At 33.8% G+C, this 17422-nt stretch overlaps 3 protein-coding genes and 3 non-coding genes across 6 annotated transcripts; 2 read left to right on the top strand and 4 right to left on the bottom strand.

Moving 5' to 3' along the window:
* The first annotated feature begins 6755 nt into the window (after window positions 1–6755).
* Window positions 6756–8419, top strand: LOC120071727 (pentatricopeptide repeat-containing protein At4g21065-like). The gene has a single exon (XM_039024109.1). It carries the CDS (start codon window positions 6866–6868, stop codon window positions 8384–8386), a length of 1521 nt encoding a protein of 506 aa, XP_038880037.1. The 5' UTR covers window positions 6756–6865; the 3' UTR covers window positions 8387–8419.
* Window positions 8420–8447: 28 nt separating this feature from the next.
* On the bottom strand, window positions 8448–9962 carry LOC120071728 (2-hydroxy-palmitic acid dioxygenase MPO1). Its single transcript, XM_039024110.1, has 4 exons — window positions 9351–9962; window positions 9019–9081; window positions 8862–8933; window positions 8448–8771 (listed from the first exon to the last, which is right to left on the bottom strand). The coding sequence occupies exons 1-4, from the start codon at window positions 9696–9698 to the stop codon at window positions 8658–8660; spliced, it is 597 nt and encodes a 198-aa protein (XP_038880038.1). The 5' UTR covers window positions 9699–9962; the 3' UTR covers window positions 8448–8657.
* Window positions 9963–10407: 445 nt separating this feature from the next.
* Window positions 10408–10481, bottom strand: TRNAI-AAU. Its single transcript has one exon. It is a non-coding gene; the product is annotated as a tRNA-Ile (tRNA).
* Window positions 10482–10653: 172 nt separating this feature from the next.
* Window positions 10654–10727, bottom strand: TRNAI-AAU. Its single transcript has one exon. It is a non-coding gene; the product is annotated as a tRNA-Ile (tRNA).
* Window positions 10728–10808: 81 nt separating this feature from the next.
* Window positions 10809–12160, top strand: LOC120071729 (photosynthetic NDH subunit of subcomplex B 4, chloroplastic). The gene is made up of 6 exons (XM_039024111.1): window positions 10809–11025; window positions 11122–11157; window positions 11245–11404; window positions 11513–11568; window positions 11649–11720; window positions 11803–12160. The coding sequence occupies exons 1-6, from the start codon at window positions 10927–10929 to the stop codon at window positions 11914–11916; spliced, it is 537 nt and encodes a 178-aa protein (XP_038880039.1). The 5' UTR covers window positions 10809–10926; the 3' UTR covers window positions 11917–12160.
* Window position 12161: 1 nt separating this feature from the next.
* Window positions 12162–12250, bottom strand: LOC120072389. The gene has a single exon (XR_005480451.1). It is a non-coding gene; the product is annotated as a small nucleolar RNA R44/J54/Z268 family (small nucleolar RNA).
* Window positions 12251–17422: the final 5172 nt, after the last annotated feature.

Here is a 17422-nt window from a genome sequence, read left to right as displayed (position 1 = left end):
GATCCTACAATAAAACAAAGTCGATACTAAATAAATTTTTTTTTTTTTAGAAATACATAGAAGAAATAAAATGAAAACAACGTCAATAAATACAGAAAAGAAAACAACGTCTAGGACACAAAATCTTGAACAATCGTTCAACCCCGGTTTCGAACAACATCCTCCAATAAAACAAAAATATTCAAATATCATAATCTTTTATAGACAAGAACGATTATAACCGAACAAACACCCCCCCCCCCCCAACACGTTCAAACTTCATAAACATCCATAAACACACAAAAACTCCACGTTCAACGGTAGAACGAGCAAAACGAGTATAATCAAACTCTACCCACCCCCCACGACATTCCTGACGCTCATAAACATTAAAAAAGAAACATACGAAAACCTACAAATTCAACTCCAAAACGATTATAATCGAACTCTACCCACCCCCACAACATATTCAAACTTCATAAACATGAACGAATACACATAAAACTCAATCTTTCTCCCCAAAACAATCTAAACCAAACTTGACCCACCCCCCATAACACGTTCGAACTTCATAAATATTCATAAACACACAAAAACTCCAAGTTCAACTACAAAACGAGCAAAACAAGTATAATCAAACTCTACCCACCCCCCACAATAAACATGAAACTTCTCATAAACATCAAGAAACACACAAAAACCTACAAATTCAACTCCAAAATGATTATAACCGAACTCTACCCACCCCCACAACATATTCAAACTTCATAAACAAGAACGAACACACATACAATTCAAATTTTCTCCCCAAAACAATCTAAACCAAACTCGACCCACACCTCACAACACGTTCAAACTTCATAAACATTCATAAACACACAAAAACTCCAAGTTCAACGACAGAACGAGCAAAACGAGTATAATCAAACTCTACCCACCCCCACGACATTCTTGATGCTCATAAACATAAAGAAAAACACACGAAAACCTACAAGTTCAACTCAAAAACGATTATAACCGAACTCTACCACCCCCACAACATATTCAAACTTTATAAACAAGAACGAACACACATAAAACTCAAACTTTCTCCCCAAAACAATCTAAATCAAACTCGATCCACCCCCTACAACACATTCAGACTTCATAAACATTCATAAACACACAAAAACTCCAAGTTCAACGACAAAACGAGCAAAACGAGTATAATCAAACTCTACCTACCTCCCACGACAAACATGAAACTTCTCATAAACATAAAAAAAAAAAAAAAAACACAAAAACCTACAAATTCAACTCCAAAACGATTATAATCGGACTCTACCCACCCCCACAACATATTCAAACTTCATAAACAAGAACAAACACACATAAAACTCAAATTTTCTCCCTAAAACAATCTAAACCAAACTCAACTCACCCCCTACAACATGTTCAAACTTCATAAACATCCATAAACACACAAAAACTCCAAGTTCAACGACAAAACGAGCAAAACGAGTATAATCAAACTCTACCCACCCCCCACGACATTCTCGACGCTCATAAACATAAAAAAATACATGAAAACCTACAAGTTCAACTCCAAAATGATTATAACCGAATTCTACCCACCCTTACAACATATTCAAACTTAATAAACAAGAACAAACACATATAAAACTCAAACTTTCTCCCCAAAAAAATCTAAACCAAACTCGACCCACCCCCCACAATACATTCGAACTTCATAAATATTCATAAGCACACAAAAACCCCAAGTTCAACGAAAAAACAAGCAAAACGAGTATAATCAAACTCTACCCATCCCCCACGACAAACATGAAACTTCTCATATACATCTAAAAACTGGGATACTTCTTTTCTATACTCAACTAATAACTTATTCCTTAGTTTAATCAATTTTTTTTTTCATCCTTAAAAACAAATATTTTCTGACCAACTTATAATCCAAAACAATAACATGTATTAGAGGAAAAAGTATAAAGTCTTTATTAAGCATACATTTTGATTAATTTAATAAACAATTCCAAGTTTATTCGGAGAATTTAAAAATTTAAATAATCTCTAATAGGTTATTTGACTTATGTATACACAACATCGGTGGAGTATAATTTGTATTAAAAAAATAATGAGCATTTAGGAATGTAATGGTATGTTTTTCACTTTTCAGAAGCATATTTTTTTCCATATTTCTTACCATGATTTGCATCTTTCTTAAATACAATTGTTATTAGACGGGACTTAAACTTTTCAATTTTGAATTTTTGTGATGTACTAGTTGTAAAGGACTAAAGACTAAACTAAGTCTAAAATTAAGTAATAAGTAAAAGGGGTCCCTTTTTTTTACCCATAATGTTATTGATTTGGTTTGAAAACCAAAGTATTTTTAGGGGTATAGAGTTGAATTTTCCTTCGTTAAGTTAGTTAACAGAGGGGAACGCTATGTGATGTATCATTTTACTTATACATGTGTTGAACATCTCACAAACTAAATAACATACGTCAGTTACTCCTCTCGTTATTAGTTTAAATATCCACCTCTTCATGTTTATCTTTTGAGAAGAATCCCTTTAAACTCTCTTAACAAATGAACACACTATTGTCATATCCTATAAGAAAGAGGGACAAGTCTTTCACAAGTACTTCCTTGAATAGTTGATTCAGGTTAGCCGGATTGAACTGCTTTATACAATTATTAGAACTCAAGAAACTTTTAAGCTTCAGAAAGAAAACTCAAGAAAATCATCAACTTCTAAAATCAGTTTCCTATCCATGCTCATCAGAGACTATGACATAACTTTTAAGAAGAATGATGATTAAATGTTCATAGAATTTTCAATAGAAGTTTTAGTCATATACACAAGCATCATAGTAAATTTGAAATATATTTTTAATTAGTTTTAGTAAAGCAAGCCACTAAATCCCTAACCTTAAGAATTAAAAGAAAAAACAAAAAAAAGACTCAATCCACCAAATTACAGAAATTGTAACATCCACAATTCACAATAACATATACAATCCACCAAATTGTAGAAATTGTAACGTAATGAAATGAGTCAATCTCAATTAGGGCAACAAGGAATGAAAAAAAAAATCTATGCTAGAAACATTAGATTTAATTTAAAGAAAAACAAGAGAGATAGATGCTAAATGATAATAAATGAAAGCAATAGTAATCGGATTTCAAATTCGAGAAATGAAACGATGACTTGAATTCGCAAAATAAGAGAAAAGAAATGAAAAGGATGTGGGCGAACCTGTTGAAAGCTTGCGAAGGACACTGAAGCGGTGGACGGCACACGAACGGTGAAGATCTACGAACAGCGAAGGCACGCAAAAGGAAATGAACGGCGGATGGCAGGCAACGACGAAGAGACGCAAAGAGAAATGAACGGCGAAGGAAATGAAGGAAATGAACGGTGGGCGGCAAGGCAAACGAAGAGAAGTGAACAGTGATGGCAGGCAACGACAAAAAGACGCGAACGACAATGGCAATGGCAACAAATGGTGACGGTAATTACAGCAAGCGACGACGGCAGACGAGTGGATCGATGGCAGGTGAACGACAGGGCAGGTGACGGCAGGCTAAGTTTTTCAGATTGGGGTTAATGGGGAAGAAGGGAGGTTGCGATCTGGGTATATACCAGATTAAATCTCCCGATGGCTATCGACGGGAACTCCCGACGATTAAATCACTACGTCGGGAGATAGGTCCTATCTCCTGACATGCGAAGGGACCGTCCGGAGATAGGTCNCTATCGACGGGAACTCCCGACGATTAAATCACTACGTCGGGAGATAGGTCCTATCTCCTGACATGCGAAGGGACCGTCCGGAGATAGGTCCTATCTCCTGATATGCTAAGGGACTGTCAGGAGATAGGTCCTATCTCCCGATGGGCCCTTATGTCGTCGGAAGAGACCTATTTTCCGACGACCGAGCTCCCGACGACAGATTTAAGCATCGGGGGAGCTCCTTTTTCTTGTAGTGCATTCTTGTTATTGTTTTTTTTAAGTGTTTAGATGTTTACTTTTAACCTATCAATTTTGAAATGTTATTATATTATATTTCATTAATGATAAGATCTATAATACTTTACATAAAAAACCATTTTAGCATCATATATAATGAACCAAAATCTTTATTAAGTATGACAAAATTGTACTGTTTATCTGCGGTAGATAATGATAGACAGTAATAGACTACTATCTTTGTCTACCATGATAGATACAGATAGTGTCTATTGTAGTTTATCATAGATAAAATGTGATATTTTACTATTATTCATAAATATTTTTAACAATTTTTTCATTTAAAATAATATCCCTATAATATATGATGTTAACTTTTCCTCCCTTATTTAGCAAAATTTTGAATCCACTTCAAAGCTTGACACTGAACTTAACAACATGTAATTTCAAATATTTGTTTATTGTAGAGTAGTTTAAGAATAAATAAATAAAATTATATAATTTTATTAAGTTTTTGGAGTAATAGTCTTTAAGAAAATCTGTGACGAGAACCAAAATGTATTTTTATGTGAAGTCTTGACAGCTTGAAAGCTAAAAAGATATTTGGAAGTTAAAAATTTAAATAAAATAAGAACAAAAATTTAAGGATAAAATAAACATTAAGCACGAAAATTCACACACATATATAAACAATAATTCCATCATTCTTTTAATCTTTACTATATATATATATTTATATATATATAAAGGGTTATAAGGAGAAAATATTTACATCCCTATTTTGTCTTTACAATTTTTCATAATCTCTATTTTATCCTTCATCACAATTATTCAAGTCGAGGTGGTTACACACGAGTATAATCTAGACTATAAATATGAAACATTACAATCTAATGATGGAGACATTTTTAATTAACAATCGTGTCATTTTCTAATTATAACTATTCAAATCAAAGTGGTATGTCTTTTTGTGTATGAGTGTGATGTAGATCATAGATTTAAAAAATCACAAAATAACTATAGAGATTATTTGAACGAACAGTTACATCCTTTGCCACTTTACAATTATTCAGGCTAAAGTGATATATCTAATATATGAGTGTAATTTAAACCATAGATGTATACGAAACATCAATATCTAATGACCATGATATGTTTGAATAAATAATAATAATGTCTTTTGCGTTTAAAAACAGACCATTAAACATCAATTATTATATATTGAACAAGATGTAAATTGTCAAAAAAGGATAATTTATTGTATGTAAAGGCATGACCAATGTGATTAATTAAAAGGGTAGATGTGATAATAATATTAATCAAGATTGAAATTTTATTGGCTATATTCATTTGTCTTCTGGTAAGATAGTTTTAGATCTCCATATCATAAGCAAAGAGAGGATTGGATTGTAATGTGTTGTTAAGTACACCAACTTCTCTAGTAAAACATATAGTCAAAAGTTTTTAACATTTTGGTTCAACCAATGAAGGTTTTGTTGTAACCAAATGAATTCGAAGGTTAAAATGAAACATATATTATATATTCAAGCAATGAAAGTGGCATCTCACCCAATATTTGATTGAATTGTACACAATATCTATATCAAATCGAAGTAAGTTTCGACTATATATTCTTGTTGTATGTTTGAGAATATTTCTAAAATGGTTAAAATCATGTTTGTCATTTTTGAAATCACTATGAAACATGTTTTTAATGAAACCCATTTTTATTAAATCACAATTACATTTAAAAAAGTAAAATTTGATTGTAAATTAATTTTAAGTAATTAAATACGTGTTTTGAAGTGATTTTGAACCTAAAAAAAAGTGGTTTTAACAACTTCAAAATCATTCCCAAATACGCATTTATACTTCCAAAAATTTCATTTTAATCTTAGAAGACTTTTTTAGATGGAAATTGACATGTCAGTTATGAACAAAAATTGAAAGACATACATAATATGATTCACAATTCAATTTCAATTGTATATAATATTTTAGATTATCGTTACCATTCATTATACTTTAAAGATAAAAGTTATCATTTTTACACTTCATTGTCAAATCATTTTTTTTAAGGCCAAATCAATTTACACATAGGGTCATTGGTCAAATTTCACATACCCACCATTATTCGAGATTCTTTGGAATAATATTTGAGGTATAGTGTTGTAAAAAGTTAAAAAAAAGAAAATTAAAAAGAAAAAAATCTTAAAAGTTTTCACAAATATTTGGAAAAATTACATTCTTAATCTCAAAATTTGGAAATAGGTATGCTTTTATCTCTGAATTTTAAACATGTACTTTTGTAGTTCTCAAATTCTTTAGAATGTGTGTATAATCCAAAGTTTATAAAATTTATCTTTTTTCATTCTCGAATTTTTAAGAATAAATTTAAAAAGTTGAAGACCATGATTATTTAAGATAAAACAAATTACTTCAAATTTTTTTAAACATATTCTTAAAAATTAGAAGACTAAAAAATTATATTTTGAAAATTTAAATATCAAATATGCATTTTTCAAAACTTGACTATTAAAAAGGTAACTTTATCTCGATATTATAATTCAACTTTGATTTGTACCTGTTAAATTATTCTGCCACCAACTTCACAATTGAAGGAACTGGTAATATTCCCCACTAGTACGTAGCCTTAAGAAAGATTTGATTATTGAACTCCAAAAACAATATATAATATAGAAAGATTTGGTTCGTAATTATTATAATTTAAAGGCAATTTGGGCCAAACCTATTGTGTAGACACCCGACATAGTAATAATAATAATAATAATAATAATAATAAAAAGAGCTAAAGAAAAGAGGATAATTTTCCCTCAACTTCTGTGCTGACAGAACGGAAGAATTTTACTTAAGCGCCGGAATTTGCTAGCGTTTGATTGAACAAAATTGTTATGATCGTTATTACCAGCAGAAAAGCGAACTTGGCACTCTCTCTGTTCTCCCAAGTAAAGTTCAAATTTCCACATTTTCAATTGCTCGTCCCCAAGTTCGTTTGGAGTTCAGATCGAAAAACAGCCACTGATACAATACCCAATGGCAGCTATTTTGCCAAGGAGCAAAGATTTCTGTCTCTTTCCAAGCAATGTTCCACCGTGAAAGACTTGAATCAACTCCATGCTCGTATTATCCAGTTAGGTTTCGATCAGAATCTCTTCGTTATTGGCAAACTCATTGAGTTTTGTGCAGTTTCGAACTATGGCGACATGAATTACGCTGTTGTTGTTTTCAACGGAATCGAAAACCCAGATGGGTTTCTTTGGAATACAATGATCAGGGGATTTGGAAGAATTAGTAAACTGTTAAAGGCGTTTGAGTTCTACAAGAGAATGCTAGAGAAGGGAATAGCAGCAGACAATTTCACTTTTTCTTTCTTGCTGAAGATTTCTGGGCAGTCGGGTTCAATTATGTTGGGAAAGCAATTACATGTTAATATCCTGAAAGTTGGCCTTGATTCCCATGTGTATGTGAGGAACACGCTTATACATATGTATGGCAGGTTAAAAGATGTCAAAATAGCACGCAACCTGTTTGATGAAATGCCCAAACCAGATTTAGTGGCTTGGAATGCTGTAATTGACTGTCATGTCTCTTGTGGGATGTACAGCGAAGCACTTGGATTGTTTCTTCAAATGTTGCAGAGTGGCGTAGAGCCTGATGAAGCCACATTGGTTGTGACGGTCTCAGCATGTTCTGCATTAGGTGCACTGGACTTTGGGAGGTGGGTTCATTCCCATGTGAAGCGTAACGATAAAGGAAAGACTATAGCTGTTCTCAATTCATTGATCGACATGTATGCCAAGTGTGGAGCGGTTGAAGATGCTCGCGAGATGTTTAATGCGATGAGTGACAAGAACGTAGTAACATGGAACACAATGATCATGGGATTAGCAACACATGGTGATGCAGAGGATGCACTGACACTATTCTCAAACATGTTAGCAAAGAAGGTGGAGACCCCTGATGGTGTAACTTTCTTGGGAGTATTGTGTGCTTGTAACCATGGAGGAAAAGTGGAGGAAGGGAGAGAGTATTTTCATCTAATGACAAAACACTTCAATATCCAACCCACAGTTAAGCATTATGGATCCATGGTGGACATTCTGGGACGAGCTGGATTTGTAGAGGAAGCTTATCAGCTGATAAGGAGCATGCCAATGGAGTGCAATGCTGTTATATGGAGAACGTTACTTGCAGCCTGTCGGATGCATGGAAATGTTAAACTCGGGGAGAGAGTAAGGAGCCATGTTCTGGAGATAGAGCCAGATCATAGTAGTGATTATGTTCTTCTTGCAAATATGTATGCAAGCTCTGGTCAATGGAATGAAATGATAAAGACCAGAAAATCAATGCAAAGAAAAGGAGTCCAGAAACCAGAGCCTGGTAATAGTTATTTGGAAATTAATCAATTGTAATGATGCAGAAAGGAACGAGAGTCATATCGGAGTTTTCAATGTGCATCCGTTTGAATTCTTATTTAACATGTAAGTCCTCACACCTGTGTCCTCTTAATTCTTTTAATACATTCTGTTACACATCATATTAGAATGGTAAATCAAGGTTGAAAAGCAGAACATGTACGACAATATCACAGAAAGATTTTTCAACTGAAGTTGTTAGTTTCAACATTATTTTTACAAGGGGAAATCCAACACAGGAGTAGTTCTGAAGTCTAGGCAATTCAACCTATGACAGTTTTTTCTTCTTTTCTTTCCATTCTTCTATATCTGCTTTTATCTTTGCTTGCACACTCGCACTAAATCCTGGATATGGTTCATATTTGAATAAACTTTGAAGAACCTGCAACCAAACATCAGAAACAACAGAGTTGCTTCATTATCCACACTAACAAATAACTCTCATAACAGGGGAGAACCAAAGAAAGAATACCTCCAAAACTACAAAGAATGGAGCCATTAGAAAAGCTTGTGCAAGATTGTCTAACAAGGCTGGTGCTCGTTTCTATCAAAAAGAGGAAATTAAATCAAGAGGCCTAAGAATAAAAAAGAAATGGAATCAATTCACTGAGATGAAGTAACCTGTCTACCTCAAACACTCCATGTCCTATAAACTGATTGGTCCAACAGAACAACTGAGCCGCCAGTACTACCTGATATACAATAAATATTAAACAAACAAACTCTCATTTGAGATGTCAAACTTTAACATATCTACCAAATTCCCAACCAGATAAATCAGATTGAGCTGTTTCCAACACTTGCCACTAATCCCATTTACAAGCAAACCCATCAAGGAAATTTCAATCCACTCAACAAATGATCCATTAGAAAGATTAATAACAAAAGGACTAGCGATCCAAATGGGGTAAGGAAACAAACTAATTTACTTCAAAAACCAAGGACCCAGAAATTATATTACCTTCCAAGTCTGGGAATAACCAAGTCTGTTGGCGATGAAGCTTGCTCCAACCCAACAAACGAAACAAAGCAAAGCGGCCATGGAACCTGCTTTCTTATCGAAAACCACATAAGATGCAGCATAGATTAGAGTGAAAAGAAATCCGAAGTTCAATACCAAGCCATGGTCAAACCCACAAGGGGATTTGGGAATAGTGTAGAATGAAGGTGTGAAATACAAATACATAAGACTGGTGAAGAAAATCGGCCACACAAATAGAATATGGATGAAAATGTTGACTGGGTTGCTGTGATAAGCGCCATAGAAGGCGAAGTGCCTCTCCAGATCAAACAATCCAGACTTCCCCATAATAAAATCTTCTGGGAAAATAAACAGACAAACCAAATACGAAACGAAACGATTGCCGGAAAATTCTCAGAAGAGGGGAGGCGTGTAAGGTAAGATGATCGGAGAGATTATGAGGGTTAGAAAATAAATAACGATCAGAGAAGGATATATTAATGGGTTTGGTTAAAGATCGTCAGCTAAATTAATCACTTTATAATTCGGGAAGGTAAGCAGTCTGAAGTGGAGAAATTCGGTAGGAAACATTAAATATTGACAAATTTTGGGATTGATCGTTATTTATTATTTTATTTTTTTTGTTCGCAACTTTGAAATTCATGTTTTTTTTGTTAATTTAAATTCTATTTTATTTTATTTATTATTCCTGAAAACAATTTACATATAATTGTTCGATTATACTAAATGTGCGTGACGCACATGAGAACCAAAAATATTGGAGTTATATTGATTGTCATATACCTATATCTTACTTTATATTTGACCAGATTCAAATAAAAGTTGGTGGTTTTCATTAAATTAACTGTCAAAATATTAACATGTGAAGGGACGATTCCGTCCAAAAGAAAGAAAACAAGGGAAGCCAACTCTCGTAAAGTCCAGTTGTCGGTGGGAAGGGAGAAGTGAACTGAACGACATGTCGATGGAAAAAAAACCTTTAAAAATAAGGGAAATTCTAATAATTAGAAAAATCCCAGAAAATTTTGCAAAATAATGGCCCATGCAGGTTTCGAACCTGCGACCTTCGCGTTATTAGCACGACGCTCTAACCAACTGAGCTAATAGGCCATTTTGTTTCAATAAATATCCCTTTTAAAATACCAAAAAAGGTGAATGATATTTGGATCACGCAGGTTTCGAACCTGCGACCCCCGCGTTATTAAAAAGACGCTCAAAATATCAGGATATTTATTAAATCAATGTAGGCGTCTTCAGGTACCAAAAAAAGTGGGATATAATTTGGCCCATGCAGGTTTCGAACCTGCGACCTTCGCGTTATTAGCACGACGCTCTAACCAACTGAGCTAATAGGCCATTTTTGACGTTGTCTATAATAATATATAAAAGACATTTACAAGTGTTTTAAAGTGATTTATTGTCTATGACAATTAAGCCCAACACAGAAGGGTGGATAGAAATGGTTCCCTTATCCTTTCTTTCTTCTTCTTGCTCAATAAGATTCCAAAGCCAACCCAGATAATAGCCAGCAGTTTCTTTCTTTTCTTCTACAATAATGGCTAAGGCTATTGCAGGCTTCAGCATTATCAAACCAACCCTGCATAGCTCAAATCTCCACCAACACAAATCAACTCTCATTCCACCTTCAAAACTGGTATAGAATTGTTTTTTTCCCTTTTTTTCTTTTTGCCTCAAAATTCCATTCATTTTTAATCTCCTTAATTTTACCATTATATTATGATTGTTGCAGCTTTCAAACTCTAGAGCTTTCAATCATCAAGAACCGGTAAGTTCCTCTGATTTCCATAACAATGAAACAATTGATTGAGAATTTCAATATACAAATGTTCACGTGTTTTTGTGCAATAAGTAGCCTGAAGTTACAAAGCCACGAAGGGGCTCTCTGGGAAAATTAAATGCTTTCCCAGATTGGCAATTGATGGCAGTTCTAGTTGATCACTTGGATGGCCAAAGAGACCTTGTTACCCACAAATCCATAGTGCATCTTAGTGATGAAGCTATAAAGAATGTCTGTAAGTGTTTGGTTATGCTTAATTTTCTGTATGTCCGTTGGAAATTATAGACAAAATTAGGCCATTCACTGACCTTCACTTTAACGTTTAACCATTGTTTAACCTCAGACAGTCTGTACATCATGTTCACATGTTGGGGTTGTTTGTTCTTTGGCTCTATGAAGGTACCATTTCTCCAGTTTCAATGTGTTTTTTTTTTTTTTTTAGTGAAATTGTTGAGTACTGAACAAGATTATGGTTTTAGGATCCATATTATGACTCGGAAGTGTACAGGAAAGATGGAGGAGATGGAACAGGTCATTGGGTCTATGAGAAGGTGAACTTCTTTTATGGGGCTTAAGATCTTTAGCAATGGCACCATGTTTAAGAGTTTTGTCTCTGTAAATGTGATATTGCAGCAAGAGGACATTGAAGAAGCAGCAAGAGCAGACCTGTGGAGGGAGGAGCTGATAGAGGAGATTGAGCAAAGGGTTGGAGGACTAAAAGAGTTGGAAGAAGCTGGAAAGAAATAAGAGACTTTGGGAAACCACTTCTGTTCTTGATTTATTACAGCATAAATCATTCTGTTCTGTGTATATATTTAAACACTTGGAATTCTTTAGCTGTTGAGAATATGACAGTTCTAGAAAAGAGAACAAAATGTAAAACAGCAGAAACCAACCAAAAACATAAGAACACATCAGTTATTGTATCATCATCATTTTTGGGTCAGATTATTATGTTTTTGGTTTATAAAAGAATGAAAAGTTGGGTTAATTGAGCATCGGATAGATTCCGAATAGACGATTGATTATCATTCTCAAGGTGAGTGCTGATGCCCCTGTCTGTTTCATCGTCACTTGCTCAATTAAACAACAAAAAACTGGAATCCATAATTTAGCAAACAAACAGTAAAAATCTTGAAGAAAAGCTCGAAGAACAATGAGCTTTGAAACAAGCAATTTTATCATTGAACTACCTCCACCATTACTAGTAGACTTCCTAACAATGATTAAATTAAAATCCGCCCTGACACCAATTGATAGGACCTGAACAATATAACAACAACCCACTAGGAGGATCTCCTTCAAAACAATCAACCAAATAATTGTTATCCAAAACACCACAAATAAATCACCAAATAATCACCAAGCAATTAACAAACAATGGACAACAATAAACCACAAAATTCTGGAAGACTAAAAGCAAAGAGCACGCATGAATTATACATGAAAAACCTTCACGATGTGAAGAGTAAAAACCAGAGACTTGTGAGAAGTTCACTATTTTCAACTTCTCTTATTATGAAACCACGAGACTTGTGAGAAGTTCACTATTTTCAACTTCTTTTATTATGATAAAATTGTGGGAAAAAAAACCCAAATCAGCCATACAAAAGGTTCACTACCTACCAATACTTTCATATATAAAAAATGAACACTTGGGAGATAAAAAAGAAAGAAAATCACCCAGTTTTACATATTTTGTTTGACAGAGCTCTAAACAATGATCCAACCATTCAAAACGAGACCCTATCTGCCCAGGTTGACCAAATTCAACACAATCTAACCGTTCAAACTTTGGATTAGACAACTTTATGGCAATTGTTGCTGAAAAGCCGAACTATTGTCTTTCTCCTCTCTTTTTCACTTTTTTCCCCTTAATTCATCCCCATATCATATAAAAGAAAAGCTAGGGCTTTCAAGATGGACCAATTTAAAAATTAGCCCCAAGCTCACAAAACACAAGTTTAAAATAAAGTCTTGTTTGTGTAACAAGTAGGTTGGATACACAGAAACAAGCAATGAAAAGAAAATTAATATCAGAATCGAGAGTCGTTGAGACGAATGAGGCTAGGGTTTTCAACACGAATTTCTATTATAGAGAAGAAAATCAAAGCTGAGTGGCTGAATGGGCCGAAATAAAATCACGACTGTTGATCAAAGGGAACGACTAGAATTTCGACGGTCCAATATGAAGTATAGAGCCCAATATCAAGGGCCATGATTCGTTTTGAAACCTACTGCTTATTCTATAATGGGCTTGAATGGGCTGAAATACTAGTGAAGGAATTTATCTCTAAAGGTTTTCTTTCTTCAATTTATTTTAGAAATGAATTAATAGACTATAAATTTTCATAAATATTGGTATCTATTTACCATTAAGGCCTCATCTATGATTATTATAAAATAAAAAAATTAGAAAAAATACCTAGGTTTTGTGTATCTTTCCCCCATGCATACCCTAAAGTTTTGTGCACATTGATATCACTTTAATCTCTTCGATCTCTCTCTAAAAAACCCTAGGCTATTCCATCTTTTTCGTTCTCTCTCTCTCATCTTTCCAGCTAATAGATCCAACTGTTATCTCCCTCCCTCAGTCCACCCTGCCACTGTCGATGACTCGTTTTCGTCGTTCAACTCATTGTTCACCATTCCCATCGTTCAAGTTTTGGTCGTTCCTTTTTGCACTAGTGGCCGTCGTTCGGTCGTTTCCATCTGCACCAATGATCATTGAGCTCCCTTGACATGGATCTCTGTTCTAGCTCCGTCAATCTTCGAGCTCTATCGGCCTTCATCAATACCTCCATCAAGTGTTCTTCTTTGGTTCCATATCTGAACTCTGTTTGCCACCGTCGTGTGAGGGGTTGACCGTCAATAGCTCTGAAGTGAGAGAAAACTCCACAACCTCCATTGCAACCTCTATTGAAGCAGGTACTATACAAGCTAAAGGAAGCAAGAGATTGCAACCTATGGCTTGACACTTTCATTCTCTGCTCCTTGTTACATTTTTCTTGTCATTTTATTTGTATTAAGTTATTTGAGATTGAAAAACTCGCACAACTTAATGTAAATATGATTTCTTCCATATTCAATCCATCCATGTTATTTCTTTCCTTTATCACGAGCAACTAATTTTTCAATGGGTTAAGAAAGTTAAACTAACATTTTTACTAAGTCTTGCATAAGTCGTCAAAGTTCATCATGTTTCATGTATGCATGTTACATTCCTTAAATTTGATTGAGCGGTTGATTTAAGTAGAAATAATCAACTGCTTGAGAGAGTAAGTGACTGTGGAACTCATTAAACAAGGAAAGAAGTGGCTTTAGAGATAAAGTCAACTTTTTTTTTTTTTATTGAAATTAACACAAGCATGCGTCCTAGAAATAGGATATTGTGGTTTAAAAGCACCGAGAGGTGAGTGCTTTATTTTATGAGTTTATGACATGAACACATGACTTATGCATTACTTAAGAAAATGTTGGTAAATCTTTCTCAACCCTGCTTTATTCATTGATATTTTCTTCATATTACATACACGCTATTTTATTTTGTTTACAATTGTCATCACCATATTCACTTCCACAATCATTCAACGCATCATCAGTCACTATCGTTTACATCATTCACCTGCATACACTTCCACCACATTTGTACTTAGTCCAATTAGATTAGTTGTATAAAACATACTCAATGCATAATTAAGATCTCATTGCATTAAGATCAAGCATTAAGCTCAAATGCATCTTAGTCGATTGTCCCTATGTTCAACCGTAGACTCACCAAGACTCTATTTTGACTTATATTTGGGTCTTAATAGGGAAAATATTTATGTCTAATTTAGCTTATTCATTTTATTTGTAAATTAAGGCTATGATTTCTTTAACCATATTGAACGCAACAAGTTTTTGGCACTGTTGTTGGGAATCATTGGTAACTAAATTGGGTTTGACTTTTTGTTTTGATTTTTGTAGGTACTTGATCGCAAAAGTATTGTGCGCTTGACCGAGAAACATTGCAAAACATTATATGAGTGAGGGCACTACGTTTGAGCCGTTATATGACCCTGAGACTGAGAGGACTTTTCACAGACAAATCAAATCGAATCGGAAAAGAAGATAAAGAAACAAGCTCGAGCCATGGGAGACCAGCAAAGCAATCCAGTAGTACCAAATCCAAACAATAATGCGGCCAATCTTGTGATCGATAATGCATTGGTGCAAACTAACTCATACTTCTTGTCAATGATAGAAACAAACCCATATGGAATTACGCTTCGCCAAACTTTTACGAATTCTCACATGGAATAATGCATTCTGCATTTAATGTGGCTGGACATTTGAGATGAAGTTCGTAATGCTCACCTAGAATCATCCAGATTGGAGCCTTCTTCTCAAACTTTTTAGATGTGCATAGGGTGCTGCATTTGATGAAGTTTGTAATGCTTCAAATGATCTAGACAACTGGACAGTTTAGTGGTGCACCAGGTGAAGACCCCTATGCACATATGAAAAGTTTCATTGAAATCTGCAATACTTTTGTGCTACCAAACATTACTGCTGAGGAAATTGTCTCAATTTTCGTTCTCTTTACGAGATAAAGAGAGGCAGTGGGCGTACTCGCTTGAGCTAGGCGAGATTATAACTTGGGATCAAATGGTAGGAAAGTGCATGAAGAAATACTTCCCTCCCATGGATAATGCAAAGACGAGGGGAGAAATTATAAACTTTCAATAGAGGGACAGAGAAATGTTAAGTGACATGATAACTTATAGAAATACAAGTTATTGTATCTTTTTCTTTAGAATAATTAGTAAAATTAGAGAAAAATGTGTTAAATGGATATGAAATTAATAACAAATAATCCTACTCTACGTTCAATGTTTACAAAACTCTCAATCTTGAAAATGATAAATTTTGTCAATGTTGAATGCAGGATTTGAAGAAAAATGGCCAAGGAAGCAAAAGCTGCAGCTGTGAATCAGTACCCAATGTTGCAACATTGAAAACTACACGATTAGATGAAACATGAAGAGAGAAAACGACAAATGCGTAGGTGATAAACGTCACATCAAGACGCAAGTTAGTAGTGTTGGTATTAGTGTCCTAAATCTCTTGTATTCTCATAGTTTGTAAACCTTTATAAACAAGTTGTTATCAATAAAATAATTGTTATTTATGTGCATATATTCAATCAAATAACTTAAGATCCTAGGTTATTTATGTAATTTAAATATGTCTGTAGAGACATATAGGTGGATCATGTTTAAATTGAAGGAACCCTGTGAAGAGACCATAAAGCGGAAGCGAATCTTCCTAATTTTTCCAAATTTTACAGAATGTAAAATTTTACAGAGACAATGAAATTATGCATTTAACCCAGAAAAATTACAACATGCACAAGACGATTAAAAGATAATAAAAATAGGGTTCAAAACCCTTACCTTTGAAGAACAATTCTTCACCGGAGAAATCCCTCGAACAATTGGACAACACCATAATGGCTTTCATTGATATTCTTTGGGATGAGAATCCAGGAGGAGTGAGGCTCTGCCTATTTTGGTTTTTTAGAGGAGATAATAGGAGAGGAAGAGGAAGATCCTTCAGCAAAACCACTATGACCAAGATCTTTCTTCTCTGTATTTTTTCCTCTTTTTACGCAGGAAGAAGAAGCCAAAAAACTGACTCTACACTTACGTGATGTGGAGAGAAAAGAAGGGGAAGAGATTTACAACTCCCTCCAAAAAAAAAATTCAAAAAAAAATAAAAAAAAAAAATAAAGTTAATTAATTAATTTAATAAATAATTTAATATATATTCATATAATAACTACCTTATTATATAATATATGTTAAACTATATGTTATACCAAATATAACATATAACCTATAGTCTTAATATTGTATTATATACAATATAACCTGTAGTTTTCTTTCTCTCACAAACGACTTTTATAAATCATATATATATTAAATTTAACCATATGAATCCAATTCATATAGCTAATATTTGAATCATATTCAAATATTTATTTCCTCTAAAAAAAATATATTTAATATTATAATGTATCAAATACATTATAGTAACTATATCATATATAATTAAAACTTAATTAATTATATCACATATAATTAATTCCCTCAAGTAATTTGAACAATTCAAATTAATTCAAAAGTGATTCTCATTAAATCCCGTTGAGCTACCGAGGGGACTTCATGGACCTATAGCTTGAAGCTCTAATGGTATGTGAATACTTAAT

Source organism: Benincasa hispida, chromosome 2 (assembly GCF_009727055.1).
Source record: "Benincasa hispida cultivar B227 chromosome 2, ASM972705v1, whole genome shotgun sequence".
Classification (NCBI taxonomy): domain Eukaryota; kingdom Viridiplantae; phylum Streptophyta; class Magnoliopsida; order Cucurbitales; family Cucurbitaceae; genus Benincasa; species Benincasa hispida.
The sequence above is the reverse complement of the archived record's forward strand: the minus strand, read 5'-3'. Positions and strand labels throughout refer to the sequence as shown.